At 35.6% G+C, this 15001-nt stretch overlaps 1 protein-coding gene across 1 annotated transcript; it reads right to left on the reverse strand.

Annotated features, from left to right (window-relative positions):
* Window positions 1-2649: 2649 nt before the first annotated feature.
* LOC144549197 (putative disease resistance protein RGA3) lies at window positions 2650-6994 on the reverse strand. The gene is made up of 2 exons (XM_078297932.1): window positions 6101-6994; window positions 2650-4753 (listed from the first exon to the last, which is right to left on the reverse strand). The coding sequence occupies exons 1-2, from the start codon at window positions 6904-6906 to the stop codon at window positions 2818-2820; spliced, it is 2742 nt and encodes a 913-aa protein (XP_078154058.1). The 5' UTR covers window positions 6907-6994; the 3' UTR covers window positions 2650-2817.
* Between the last annotated feature and the right edge of the window lie 8007 nt (window positions 6995-15001).

The following is a 15001-nucleotide window of genomic DNA, read 5'->3' on the forward strand; positions in this document are numbered from 1 at the left end:
TTTTACAATGTCTCTTATGACAATTGTAAAAGACCTAGATGCGGATCAAATTGTGCTTTTCAGTAACATACTGTGGTGTGTGTGGAAGGCACGGAATGAACACATTTTCAAGGGAAAGGCAATGACACCACAAGGGATATTGGCACAAGCAACGGCAATGGGTAAGTCGGGTACTGTTCCATCACTAGGAATAACACAGAGTATGGAGGAGATAGTGGATTTACCAGAACAAGGGATTACAATTCTGATTGACGGATCCTGGGATGGTACAAAGAAGGCGGGTACAGCTATCCTGGTTTTTTCTGAAACTGGGGAACTCACCTACACGGATACTAAGCACATTCGATGTGAAGATTCGTTTCATGCAGAAGCAAAAGCCCTATTGCAGGCGCTGGAGTATGTGCAACAAAGGATAGATGCATCTCACATACCACTGACCACTATATGCTCTGACTGTAAGGTACTGGTACAGGCAACGGTACAAGGTAACCTTACAGATATACCGTCATGGCGTGCCACCGAAACAGTAGCACAGGGAGTTCAACTGTACCAGCGAGCAGCAGGGAAAGTAAAAATTCGGTATGTAAACAGGAAATTACTTACCCAACCTCATGCAATGGCTAACTGGGCGCGTATCACTGGTACAGCATTCACAGGTTCAATACCTTCACAGGTGATTGAGAAGACCAACATACAACAAGTCCTGAACTCAGTTCACTTCAGGCGTATCAACCAACACTAGACTTTGATTTAAAGCACACGAAAGTCTACTGTTAGAAAAGAAAATGCCTTAAGCATGTTTCTTTAGTTTGTTGTTTAGGAGTACTACTTTTATCTACCTGTTTTTATTTTACCATGTTGTTTACATTCCTAAGTAGTTTTTATCTCTGTTGTAACTTGAACTTTTAATATTCAATAAAATACCTACGGGTTTTGAATCAAAAAAAAAAGTAGTGTCAAGCACTCAAGCTACAGTACCAATGCATGTGACTCTTCAGTAATAGTGACTGTTTTGTGAATCCGACAAGAACCTAGGAGCCCACATTCTGTGAACCTATTTGACTTAAACATACGTACAATTTCTCCAAAAAGAAAGCACCAAAATATATAGACATAGTAACCCCACTTAGGGGTGTTTATTTGTTTCGGTTTAATCGGTTTTGTGTCGAATCAAATTAGTTTGAATCAAACGGTTTGGTTTTTCTGGTTTATGGTTCGCTTCAGCTTGTTTGCTCAAACCGAATTATAATTTTGATTCGGTTTGGTTTGAAAATTTTCAAAATCAAAATAACTAAACCGATCAAACTTTTATATATCATGAATTTGGTCCGGACCGTCTTGATTTATTTCTCAATACCTCAGTTTATTTATTAATCAATTGCTTAAAATACTTAAGTTTATTTCTTAATATCCCACTTTATTTGTTAACATCACAGTTTATTTCTTAATATACTTCGGATTATTATAAATCAATTGCTTTAAATAAAAAATAATATATTTCGGTTTGAACCGAACAAACCGAATAAACCGAAATAGAACTTTGATTCGGTTCGGTTGCAATGCTAAATCGGTTTGGTTTGATTCTATTTTTAAAACCGAATTATAACTTTTGTTGAAACCGAACCGAACCGATGAAGATGCCCCTCCCCACGAATTCAAATCTAGTGAAGTAACTCAATCTTTGAGTTTTAAATCGGGACCGTCCGATTCGAATCTGAGATGATCTATCCAAAGTGGAGCGCATATATCCCGAGACGTAAATTCAAACCCCAAAGCAATTTCGATCGACGGATTCAAATCGAACGGTCTCAATCCAAAACCCAAAGATTGAATTACTTTAGGGGATCCGGACCCCCTCCCCACTCTACCGAAAGTAATCCACTCTCGTCAAAAAGAGAAAAAGTACAACTTAAATAAGCATTCAACTGCTGTACTGTCAAGTCTTGTACACGCTACTTTTTAGTTTTTACTCACTTCTCATTAATATCCTCAGTTAAATAATAATTGCTAGTAGTATTTTAGGAGTAAAATTGTTTATCAATTTTTTTAATTAATAATATCAATCTCACAATATAAAATATAACTAAATGACAAAACAAAACAGAATCACAGCATTGGATCAATTAAAAAATTGAGTAAGACTTGTAGGTTGTATATGTATTTATCTGAGACATGTCTCATAAACAGACGAGGTTAGAGCGAGAGATAAGACAAGAGAGACAATATTTTCACCAAAAAGGGGGATCTCTGTCGAAGAAACTTGAAACGAGCCAATATCGGTGCTCAATTGTCCGATTTCAGCATATGACTATTTTTTTGAAGGCTTGTGAGGAAATCTGTGACAATTATATCTATAGACAAAAACTGGATTTTTCAGTCTAAAAAAACAAAAGGAAGAGTCTCACTTGAGTTGAAGTTTTTGATTAATTTTTGTCTAAATTTTAATTTTATACTCATTTATATTACCAAGTTATCTATTATATACTACTTTTTCTTAGATATTGTTCATAAAAATATATAAAGTATCACATATAGAATTTTCTTTTGCTGCATTTCAATTAGAAGTTAGATACATGCGAGCACGCAATAAGATATAAAAACAAAACTAAATGTATGGTAAGACCGAGGAACCTGAAATTTATTTTGGGATCCAAATCAATAATGTTCCAGTGAATTAATTAGAAGATGTCAACATAATCAAGTTATTACAAAGATAGAAACAAAAAGCTAAAAATAATACAAATTCAAAACAGTTCAATTGCACTTGGCTAATCCAACCTACAGTTTCTTCTACTCCCAAATTAGCCCCTTTCAGTTTTAGTTCTCGGGTCCCCAAATAATATTTGACAACTTTGGGCAGTTCTCTATTTTAAATTTAATATTTGGCAACTTAGGACAGTTGGAAATATATATTTGTTCGAGTTTGGGAATCTCATTTTCAAGGAATAAACTCCTAAGAGATCTCAAATTTAACAATTTTAGATTCTCCAGAGATGGAAACCCTCCAGGCATAGACATCGTATCCACGGGTAAATTGCCAATTAGGAGATTCTTGAGACATGGCAACTTCTTCAAAAGAGGGAGAAAGTTGAAATTGTTACAGTTAGAGATTTGAATTGTCTCTAGCTTCCGAAAAACTCGATCACCCATCCATTCCGGAAAGATGTTACCTGGATAGTTTACAATCCATAGACACCTAAGTCCGTGGTGCGGCTCCAGAGATTTGATTACATCTTCACTTTGTTGCTGAAGAAGTTGATCATTGAGTACCGAACTCTGCCACCTCAGCATTAGCTTATCAATAAACTTTCCTTTCAAATTTGCGTATATGGCTTGCCCTGTTGCCACCTTCTCTAAGTTCAGTATGCAAAGATCCCCTCTAAGATTCAATTTATTTAACTCACTAATATTGCACGGACCATTGGCAGAGGTCACGTAGAACCTAGAGAGTGTTTGAAGTTGTTCCAAATCATCAAATCCTTGCGGCAGTGCCACTTCAGTTGAATCTTTTATCAGCTCCCAATCAAGATGCAAGTCGAGATGCCGCAAGTTCATCAACCGGTGCATCCCTTCTGGTAATTTTTCAAGCTTCAAACATCCCTTAAGCTCAAGGGTTTGAAGATTGAAGAGGTCACAAATATTCTCAGGTAGGGTTGTAATTTGAGTATTTGAAAGACCAAGGAACCTCAGGTGAATTAACTCACCGACCGAATCTGGTACCAGTTTGAGATCACTGTTGCTCATATCTAGAACCCGTAAACGCATAAACTTATGGAAAAAGGGTTCTTTTATGGAACTCGACAACCCCACCACTTCATTCAGTTCATGACAGAATTTCAAGGTTCTGAAGTTTGACTTTGAGTAAGGCTCTAAGCACTCTAGTTTCACGGTATTTGTATTCCTTGGTTGCAAAAGAGAAGCATAGCGAGCCTGATCTGAGTTACCATGATTATCCTTAGGTAGAGGTTTACCAGACTCGAAGCTGCGAAATTCATATTTGGAAACCTCCATTGCTAGATCGAGCATCAGGCTTGGCATTCTGTACCTCTCTACCTGACGGGAAAAGAGCTTGGCATTCTGACCTTCAGTGCCTATAGTTATTTTCTCAAAGAATGACCTCCATATCAGCTCATCAAAGTACTTGGTACCAACTGATTCTAGCCGGCGATTCCCATCTGCTTCAATCAGCCCTTCTGCTATCCAATATCTAATCACCTGATCCCTCTCAAACACATAACCATTAGGAAATATGGAGCAGTAAGCAAAGCATTTTTTCAGGTGATACTTTAAGTCATGGTAGCTTATCTTCAAGCTAGCATGAACAGCCCCATTAATATCATCTTTGAGGGGCCGCATATCGCTCAGCACATCGGACCACTCTTCATCACTTCTCCCATATAATACTGCCCCTAGAGCCTTGGCTGCCATGGGAGATCCATAGCACCTTCTCGCAATTTCTTTCCCAATCTCCAATTTCTCATGATCATCATTGATGCTACCTTGTGGGAGAGCAAGGGACTGGATTAACTTCCAGCATTCTTCCTCACCTAGACCTTTTAAGCTGGGTCGTTCTATTACTCCTGGCAAATTATGGCAGGTTTTTTCATTGCGTGTTGTGATTAGAAACTTGCTTCCTTCTCCCCCGGCACGCAAAAGGACTCGCAGCATATCCCCAAAATGCAAATCAGTGGCCCAAAGATTATCAATTACTAACAAGAACTTGTTGTTGCCTTCACGTGCCTCCAGATACTCCCTAAATGGGAATGAAAATTTGGTCAATAAGGAAATCATTAATATTGGGTGTAGTGTTATACATTTTTTTTTTTTTTATGTTATGGCTCATATGAGGCTACAAGTAATAAATTAAGCCTTGGGTGAGTGTTGGCACTGACCAGCTAATGGATATTGATCATGGTTCTGAAACTCGGAATTGAAAACTGAATAAGATACTTGATTATGAAATTGGAATCAGATGAATTGACCGAAATTAGCCGAAGTTTGTTTTGTACTAAAATAATAGAAAAAAAATAGTAGAACATTAATTTGTTAAAAAATAAAGGTGCTGAAAAAAAAAAATGATTTGCTAGTCTTAATATTAATCTCTAAAAAATAATAAAAAATGAAAACAAATTAAAAAAATCTTAAAATTAAAATGGAGGTATCTATGGAAAAAGAAATGGAGAGGAAACAAATTACGAAAAAAAAAGGGCAGCGAATGGAAAGGCTTCCATTCTATACACAATGGATCCTCGTTGCTCCTGGTTCACGATGGACCAAATGATTTTTCTATTTCTATAAACAATAAAACAATACACCATGTTTATTTAAAAATATAAATATATTTGTCTTTCTTCCTCTATAGATCGCTTCGTTTACTTTCCAAATCAAACTACCCTTCATTTTCTTCCCAAATTCGTGACTATTCCTATGTAAACCCAAATTGATGCAAAAAAAAGTGCAGGATGGGATGAGACTTGGCCTGACTCGGTCTGACTCAGACGAAACTCGCTTGACTCGGCTCGACACAGCTCGGTCTGACTCGGCCGAGTCAAACACTATTCAACCGAGTTTTGATGAAAAACTTACATGGACTTGAAAGTTGGGTAAAACTCGGATCAGACCCGACCTATACCGAGTTAAGTCAGCCGAGTCAATCCGAACTCGGCCGAGTTTCCAAACAATGATATTGATATCAGTTTAAGAAGGTCAATATTTGAAAGCACTGTTAGAAAGGCTTAAGGGGTATTATACTATTATTGTCACAACAGGGAAAACAACCTGATTACCTCCATACATCAATTTTATTCCAGATACTTGCAGAACCAGAAGTTCAGAACCTTGTTTTGATAACAGTAATATGTGTATCTTCGTAGTTCCTTCTTATTGATGACATGCCTGACTGACATTTTTGGATCATTCTATTTATAAACCAAGTTTGGACATTGTTTCTCTCTTTTTTTTGTTAATTTAATTTGGACAATTGAAACTTATTATTACTTTTAATTTCTTGAATTCCTAAACACGCAAATCATTGCCCGTTGTTTAATATTTCGCAAAAAAAAATATAAAATATATATATTAGAATAGAGGATATATATACCCAAGTCTCTCCTGCAGCCTGCCAAAGTCGCCAGAATCACACCTTTGCCGGGTCATCTTTTCATAGATCTCCTTCATGGCAGTGCTCAGATCACACCTTTCTGTCAAACACACCCATGCCTTGATATTAAAACAATTTAATCTCGGATCATGATAGACCTTTTGAGCAAGCGTGGTTTTCCCAATCCCAGCTGCACCATGAATAGGAACAACAGTAATTGTCTGACCGGTTATCAACAAGTCCACAACTTCAATTTTATCATTTTCTCGGTCGATCATGCTTGCCCGGTCATGATATGGGCCAGTTTGGCAAGGTCGGGAACGCTGATGAGAGAACCCCCTCCTTTCCCCATCCTCCCCATTCAGCCTCAGATTCTTTCGATTCTTCAGAATCTCTTCATACCTATTGTTAATTTTATTAATCTCAGATGCAAACTTGCTGCGCTGAAACGGGTCCCATTCGGGGCTAATGGATGGGAGCTCGAACCGATTCCTCTTCCTCTTACGCGAGGGCTCTACCTTGTGCACGTTGATGGCTGTCTGGTACTCGTCAAGGAGGTCGTCTGTGTCAAACGACACCGACTTGAGATCGCTGAGCCAATCCATGACTGACTTATCCTCGATGTAGCGCCGCTCTTCGGCATCGGTTAGGAGGGAGTTAATGCGAACTGATGTGCGTCTAAGCCGCCCGAGCTCTTCTTCTACATTCCAGTAGCGGGTCACCCCACTCTCAACCAAAGAGCAGCCTTTATCCACTACCTTCTCTGCCAGGCCCGGAGCAGACGTGATTTTGCCAAGCCAGTTCATGGTGAGCGTTAACTTGAAGAAAGAATTGGACTGAGATTCTTAATTCGAGAGAGAGAGGGGTAGAAAAATGAGGGAAGGTGGTGTGTCCTTTGCAGTTATCACCTTATTTGTATCTGAGCTATAAACTTAAATGACTATATTAATTATGTATTAAACAAGCAAGCTCATAGGAGACTAGTCTACAAGTCAATGCATCAATTCATATTAGTACAGACAATTAATGTGTTTGCCAGAAGCACCCAGAAACAACTCAAAAGTAATTGTTTTTTTGGAAAAGATCTACAGGTGGTTGCTTGGAAATAGCAAGCCCCATGATGCCTGTAATTTCTGAACAGGTTATTTTCACTGTAAGGGTTCTTCCAATTTCAATAAAATACGAGGAAATTTTTTGTATATCCTTCGGAAAATTAAATTACTTACTGTTTCTCAAATATAATTTATAAAATCATATTTATCCTTATAAATTTAAGAAACTCATTAAAAAATAAAAAGAAAATAGGGACGCCACTGCAAACCACCCATTCATGTTTTTTTTTATTCGGACCATTTTTCTCTGTTCTTATCAAAGGCCGTACACAACCCACACCCTTGTGAATTCAGATCCAATGAAGTAACCCAATCTTTGAGTTTTAAATCGGGACCGTCCGATTTGAATCCGAGATGATCTATCCAAAGTGGAATGCCCATATCCCGAAACATGAATATGAATCCCGAAGCAATCTCGATCGACGGATTCGAATCGAACGGTCTCGATCCAAAACCCAAAGATTGGGTTACTTTAGGGGATCCGGACTCCACCCTTGTCAACTGCATATATGCAGGATCCTTTAATTAAGCAACAATGGTACCATAGAATAATATTGATAAGTTAGGGGACAAACAAAAGCTAAGCAGCAGTGTTTGATAGTTATGGTGGAGAGCAAAATATATGGATGGGCGGTTTACAATGGGGTCCCTCTTTTTTTTTTTTCTTTTTCTTTTTAAATTGGTTTTTGGTTGGTGTGGCGTCCCATATATTAAAAAAATAATAATAATAATTGAGCTCGGCCTCGGTATGGTCACGTGTATGTGCCTTCTCATTTTTTAAATTTGCTCATATCTTTCCTTATTTTTAATTTTTTTGTTTTCCTATTTATTATGAATAAAAATTGCGGTAAACTATATATATAAATTTTAAATTTGTATATTGTCCGGGTTAACGCAAAGTATGCTTCACACACACACACATATATATAGTTGTAAACTAGTTCGACATAAAATTATAACTTCTGCAGAGGAGCAACCCATCTAGATAAAATTTATGGCCTTAGGTGTGCTGGTGCCTTCAGGGGTAGGTAAATGCCAAACCCTGTAACACACTAGCTTTGCCACTGGCACCCGACTCAACCAAACTGATCGAATTAATTCATACTTTTCTTTCTGCTAATTCATTCATCTATTAAGTAAAGTTTCCACAAAACTTTGGTCACATTTTTGTTTATTGAACTTCAAAATTTCTTATCTTATACTGCTACAAAAATACTAATCATGCACGGAACCGAGAAATTTCCAACAAATTAGTGTGTAAAGGGAGGAGGTGTGTGCACAAAAATACAATCAACCATACACACATGTTCATTTAACACAAAACCGTGTATGAAAGGTTTGCTTAATTTCTACACGGTTTTTCTAGAAACCGCGTAGGATTAAACCATACACTGTTTTTCATTAAAGAATAGTTAATGATTTGTTATGAAGTACATGGGATAATTTGAAATAGTGTTCGGGCTCCATGGGAGGTTGACTTTGACTTGTAGGTAATGACTTGACAGAAATTCTACAGTTATTATGTCACCCAGAAAATACTAAAGAGTGCGTGTGCACCACTGATTCCATATCTTCTTAGGAGGTGAGGACCTGAGTGGTAGAAAAAAAAAGAAGGATCGATCATTGCAGAAAAAAAAATTCTTAAAAATTTAAAAGCAGGACGTTGTTGTTGGTAAATAGTTATATTAATTACTTTAAATCATTATAACTATACAAAAAATTAATAATTTAAGGCACTGTTTCTAAGTGATATAAATAGAACCCTTCCACTGGTATAAGGAATAAAAAGTTAATCATTATCTTGCACTATATATTTTATTTAATTCTTAAAAATTTAAAAGCAGGATGTTGTAGTTGGTAAATAGTTGTATTAATTACTAAATTGTCGAGACAAATATATGTTGTGACTACTAGGATCAAAACTACTCCAAGTCTTGGGCAAGATTTTGAATTTTTTAGGCACTCAAGTAGCAAAATATATAACGGATGGAATGTAGAGTTCAAGGGACATGAGACCGAATAAAGCAACAGCTTGCTACATATTTTGGTTCATGTAAAATCATGCATTTCCATTATTTTAGAACTACCTCTCAGAGACTACAAAGGACTAGACATATGATGTACTAACTAGTTTTAGTAAGACAACTATGCAACCCCTCTGGTTTTCCACTTTTCTATCAGTTTTGATTTGCTTCACCTCTGTCTCTATGCCAATCAATTCTGTGGCACATGACGGAGGTGCAACAGACAATTAACACTGCACATTGCAACTCAAAAGTAATTGTTTTTTTGGAAAAGATCTACAGGTGGTTGCTTGGAAATAGCAAGTCCCATGATACCTGTAATTTCTAAACAGGTTATTTTCACTGTAAGGGTTCTTCCAATTTCAATAAAATAAGAGGAAATTTTATGTATATCTTCAAAAAATTAAAATTACTTGCTGTTTCTCAAATAAAATTTATAAAATCATATTTATCCTTATAAATTTATAAAACTCATTTTTCCCAATTAATTTTCTTTTATGTTTAAGAGAAATGTTCAGTTTCTAATTGGCTAGTTGTGAGAGGAAATGCATTATTTTCATACGTGTGTTGAGAGAAATATATATATATATATATATATATATTTTATACTAGTGTGTTATCTACAACCATTAATATAATTTTTTTAAGTGTAAACTATACCGCAATTTTTAATCATAGGAAATAGGAAAAAAAATAAACATAAAAATTGGAAACATTAGGTTGTAAATTGAAAAATGTGAAGGCAGTTAGGACTTATGGCGTTCCTGCGGAATGCCAAACGATTTATCAAAATCACAATAAAAAAAAAAATCATATTTTCAACTAAAAACTCATTAAAAAATAAAAAGAAAATAGGGACGCCACTGCAAACCAACCATTCATATATCTTTTTTTCTTCGGACCATTTTTCTCTGTTCTTATCAAAGGCCGTACACAACCCACACCCTTGTCGACTGCATATATGCAGGATCCTTTAATTAAGCAACAATGGTACCATAGAATAATATTGATAAGTTAGGGGACAAACAAAAGTTAAGTAGCAGTTAGGGATGAGTAAATCGCTCATAACTCGCTCATTAAAAGCTCGCCTAAACTCGCTCATTTATCCGCTAATTTAAACTCGCTCATTTATCCGCTCATTTAAACTCGCTCATTAACAACTCGCTCATTTACTTAATGAGCGAGCATGAGCATGTCCCAACTCGCTCATAACTCGCTCATTAAGAATTTGCCACATCTAATCCCTGCCACATTTAATCCTATGTAATTATGTGTAACATCAAGCTTGCATCATTAAGATTGATAGATAGTGAGCATAGTTTCATATTTAATCTTGTGTAATATAGTGAGCACAATGTAACATTTAATCATGTGTAATATACTAATATTCATAGTTTCATATTCATTTTTTTTTGTAAATCGGCAGAACCAAAACCTCCGTCTAAAGCCCAAAACAAGTAATAGTCATAACAACTCGCTCATTTAAATGAATTATGACAATTTGTTGGATTTTGTTATGATGATTTTTAACAAATTTTGTTATGCGTGGGCACATTATATAATTATGTTATGAGTCATAAGTCATAACTCGTAAGCCGCTCATAACTCGCTCATTAAAAGCTCGCTCATTTACAACTCGCTCATTTATCTGCTCATTTAAACTCGCTCATTTACTTAATGAGCGAGCATGAGCATACCCTAACTCGCTCATGCTCGCTCATTAATCACCCCTAGTAGCAGTGCTTGATAGTTATGGTGGAGAGCAAAATATATGGATGGGCTGTTTGCAATGGCGTTCCTCTTTTTGTTTTTAATTTCTTTTTAATTAAATTGGTTTTTGGTTGGTGTGGCGTCACATATATTCAAAAAAAATAAAATAAATAAGCTCGACCTCGGTATGGTCACGTGTATGTGCCTTCTCATTTTTAAAATTTGCTCATATCTTTTTTTATTTTTAATTTTTTTTCTATTTACTATGAATAAAAATTGCGGTAAACTATATATATAAATTTTTAATTTGTATATTTTCCAGGTTAACGCAAAGTATGCTTCATATATATATATATATATATATATAGTTGTAAACTAGTTCGAGATAAAATTATAATTTCTGTAGAGCACCAACCCGTAAAGGCCCCTGTCGGCAGAGCATCTTGACAGGGTCCAACCCGAGTTCGAGATCACTCGTATGGAGTGATCTCTGTAACCGCTGCCAGATGGATTGCCTGTCAGGCATATTATCAGCCCCCAGATCGGTATGCTACACAACAGTGAAGAGCTGATCTATAAAAGGCCCAAATATGGGCCGAAGAGAGAGAGGGTTCACATTTTAACACAAGCACATGGTATCTAAAGGTTAGAGTCCGAATAGCTTACACACAAACTCGAGTTCACCTCGAAAGATTAGGACCAGTCACACCGGAACTGGTACGTATCAATTACCTTCCTACTAAAAGCAACTAGTTTTTAACGGTGGATTCAACCAATGGCTGGTTTACCGATTCAATTTAACCAACCACCCACTAGACTATAGAAATCAAATAATACAAAAAATATAGCATTTCTCATCACGGGTCAAGTTAATTAACCAACCACCCATTAGACTAGTTACGATAAAGGAGCACTTAATAAATATATTACAAATATAAGTAATAGTGAGATCAATTCAGATATCAGAAACCACATGGAATTTAGAAATGTTGCTTATACTATAGCAGCCTAGGCTAAGGGAAATCACATCCTCTCCAATACCTGCTAAGAGAATTTTTTACAATTACCAGATCTGAACCATTCTTTTTAACTTGCACGAATCTCAAAGCTCAAAAATACTGCCCCCTATTGCAATCCGAATCCCAAAGCAGTTGAGATTTAATCTCAAACCGTAAAATGAGAATGATCCTCTGCAATACCAGAGAGGATACAGATTCTAGGCTGAGGAGGGCCAGAGATAAGCACCCAATCACAAGTCGCAACTAAAGTAATTATTATTATTATTATTTTTTTTTGGAAAGGTCCACCGGTGGTTGCTTGGAAACAGCAAGCCGCATGCATGATAGCTATAATTATTTAACAAGTTATTTAACCTTCAAAAAATTTAAAATTATGTGTTTTTTCTCGAAATTTTTTTTTAATATCATATTTATCCTTATACTTGATATGTTTGTAGGACTTAATAGATAGGAGCACTTCCCACTGATGATAAAGGAGCGCTTAATAAATATGTTAAGTAGTGATACCCATGCCTGTATCTATACAATATAGCACATAAGCAAATTATTGTTGAGAGTATTATATATGGACTACAAGTAACAAAGTTTCAAACTTGATATCTATATTATTTGTTTCCCTTCTATTTAAAAATATATCTCCGTTGATTAATAGTATAAAATTTAGGGAAAATTTCTAGTGTGCCCATTCAAATTTTTGAAATAGCCAATTTCCCCATCAAAACATCAAAATATCCAATATCCCCATTCAAATTAAACATTCTTTCCTTTATACCCATTTAACTATTTAACATTTTATTTGATTATTTTAAAAATATTATTGACCAATATACCCTCTAATTTTAACTAGTCCTCTTCTCCTTCCTCCTTGAAATCCATCTCTCATCCTCGCCATCTCATACTCTGTCTCACTTGTAAATTTTTTTTACAGCGTAGTTTCTATATGTAGTGAATTGAAAACAAAGATTACATCAATCAATTACCGAACCAAATGAATTTAATATTTGTGCAATGGATGAACTACCTTGCTGTTAAAAGAGACGTTCTTTTTCAAACAAAAACGATAAAACTTACAAACAAGCCCAGCAACATGATTTTGATTCCATGGAAGAAGTATTTCCTAATTCATATAAGTTCAAATTAGAAAAGAATTACGAAAGATGCCAAGAGCTCGAATCTGCTTCCATTGACGGAGTTGAAATTTAAAACAATGATGAGGACGCGCGGAGTTGAATCAGATGAGATATCTTCAAAAAAAAAATAATGAAGCAATTTCTTGTGGAGGCGGTCTTTGACGTATGTTACAATTTATCACAATTCAATTACACTTAATTTGTCAGATCAATCGTACAAGAGGAGATGGCCTTTTGCTGTATTTTCTCAATTTGGGGCTTATTTATGTAATTGGTTCTCAGATCCTTCTTTCGGACTTCTATTAACTTTTTTGTCCTTGAAAAATCTGCACTCTATTGTACTTATAAATCTCCAATAATGGCTATAAACTTCGTATATTGAAATTGTAAGTCTTAATTTTACTTTTTTTTTTCATTATTGGGTATAATGTCGAATTGAAGTATCATTTTAACTGAGAGCACATTGTGTCTTTTTATCCAACTGAACCGTACAAGTTACAACTGAGTGTCGCTAAGAAAATCAGTACAGAGATGGTGAGAAGGAGATAGATGGATTCTAGGCAGGAAGGAGAAAGAGGAAATGTTTTAAAGTCAGGGTATAATGGTCAATTTAAGTTATAAAATAATGAAATAAAATATTAAATAGTTAAAAGGGGATAGAAGAAATAATGTTAAATTTGTATGGGGATATTGGATATTATGGTATTTTGATGGGGAAATTGGCTATTTCAAAAATTTAGATGGGCACACTGGGAATTTTCCCTAAAATTTATTGATATATTAAACCTCCACTATCATTGCATTACAATTTTAAAATTGGATATAACTATAAATATGAAATTTTAGAGGGCAAAAAATGCCGGGGACCATTTGTAGAGAAAAGATCTCACCCAACCAACTGCAACGTCTTAGAAATGAACATATTTAAGTGCATAGAATAGTTCTTCCTATCCTGTGCACCAAATAGCTCAACTGAAGGGACCAACTTAGTTCTTCTTTTCAGTACTAAAGAACACTTTTTAGGGGATTGATGGTAAATCGTGTCCACGCAAGAAAAACCAAGTCAATCAAAAATTCCACACCCACCTTTTCGGATCCCCAACATCTCCAATAGTATGGCTTTCTGTGTAGATAGAATTTGAACTGTTAATTATTTATCAAACCATCTAGATAAAATTTATGGTCTTAGGTGTGCTGGTGCCTTAAGGGGTAGGCAAATGCCAAACCAAACTGATCGAATTAATTCATACTTTTCTTTCTGCTAATTCATTCATCTATTCAGTAAAGTTTCCACAAACTTTGGTCACATTTTTGTTTATTGCACTTCAAAATTTCTTATCTTACGCTGGTACAAAAATGCTAATCATGCACGCAATTGAACCAAGAAATTTCCAACAAAATAGTGTGTAAAGGGAGGAGGTGTGTGCACAAAAATGCGCTCAACCATACACACACGTTCATTTAACACAAAACCATGTATGAAAGGTTTCTTAATTTGTACACGGTTTTTTTTAAAAACCGCGTACGTATGAAAGGGGTAAGATCTTGGAAGTTGCATGGAGGAGACTTTTGTACAGTAGTCAATGTTTATTTCAAGATTTATTTTTCTTTTATTTTATATTCAACGACAGTGGGTATGGAACTATAGATACTTTAGGTGCAGTGGGGTCACTAATTAATACCTTGTCGAAAGCAAAGCTCTGTAGTTGTAAAAATGAGGAGTAAAGAGCAGGAGAACATTAACATATGAGCGGTAAGGTATGTTAGTGAAGAAAAGACATGATGTGACGTAGTGTGACGTCACGTAACTAATACGTCACGTGAAAAAAAAAATTATATTGTGATATGACGTAACTAAAATGTTGGAAGACATTTATACCATGCAATTTTTTTTTTCAAATTTTAA

Source organism: Carex rostrata, chromosome 34 (genome assembly GCF_964058835.1).
Source record: "Carex rostrata chromosome 34, lpCarRost1.2, whole genome shotgun sequence".
NCBI classification, from domain to species: Eukaryota; Viridiplantae; Streptophyta; class Magnoliopsida; order Poales; family Cyperaceae; genus Carex; species Carex rostrata.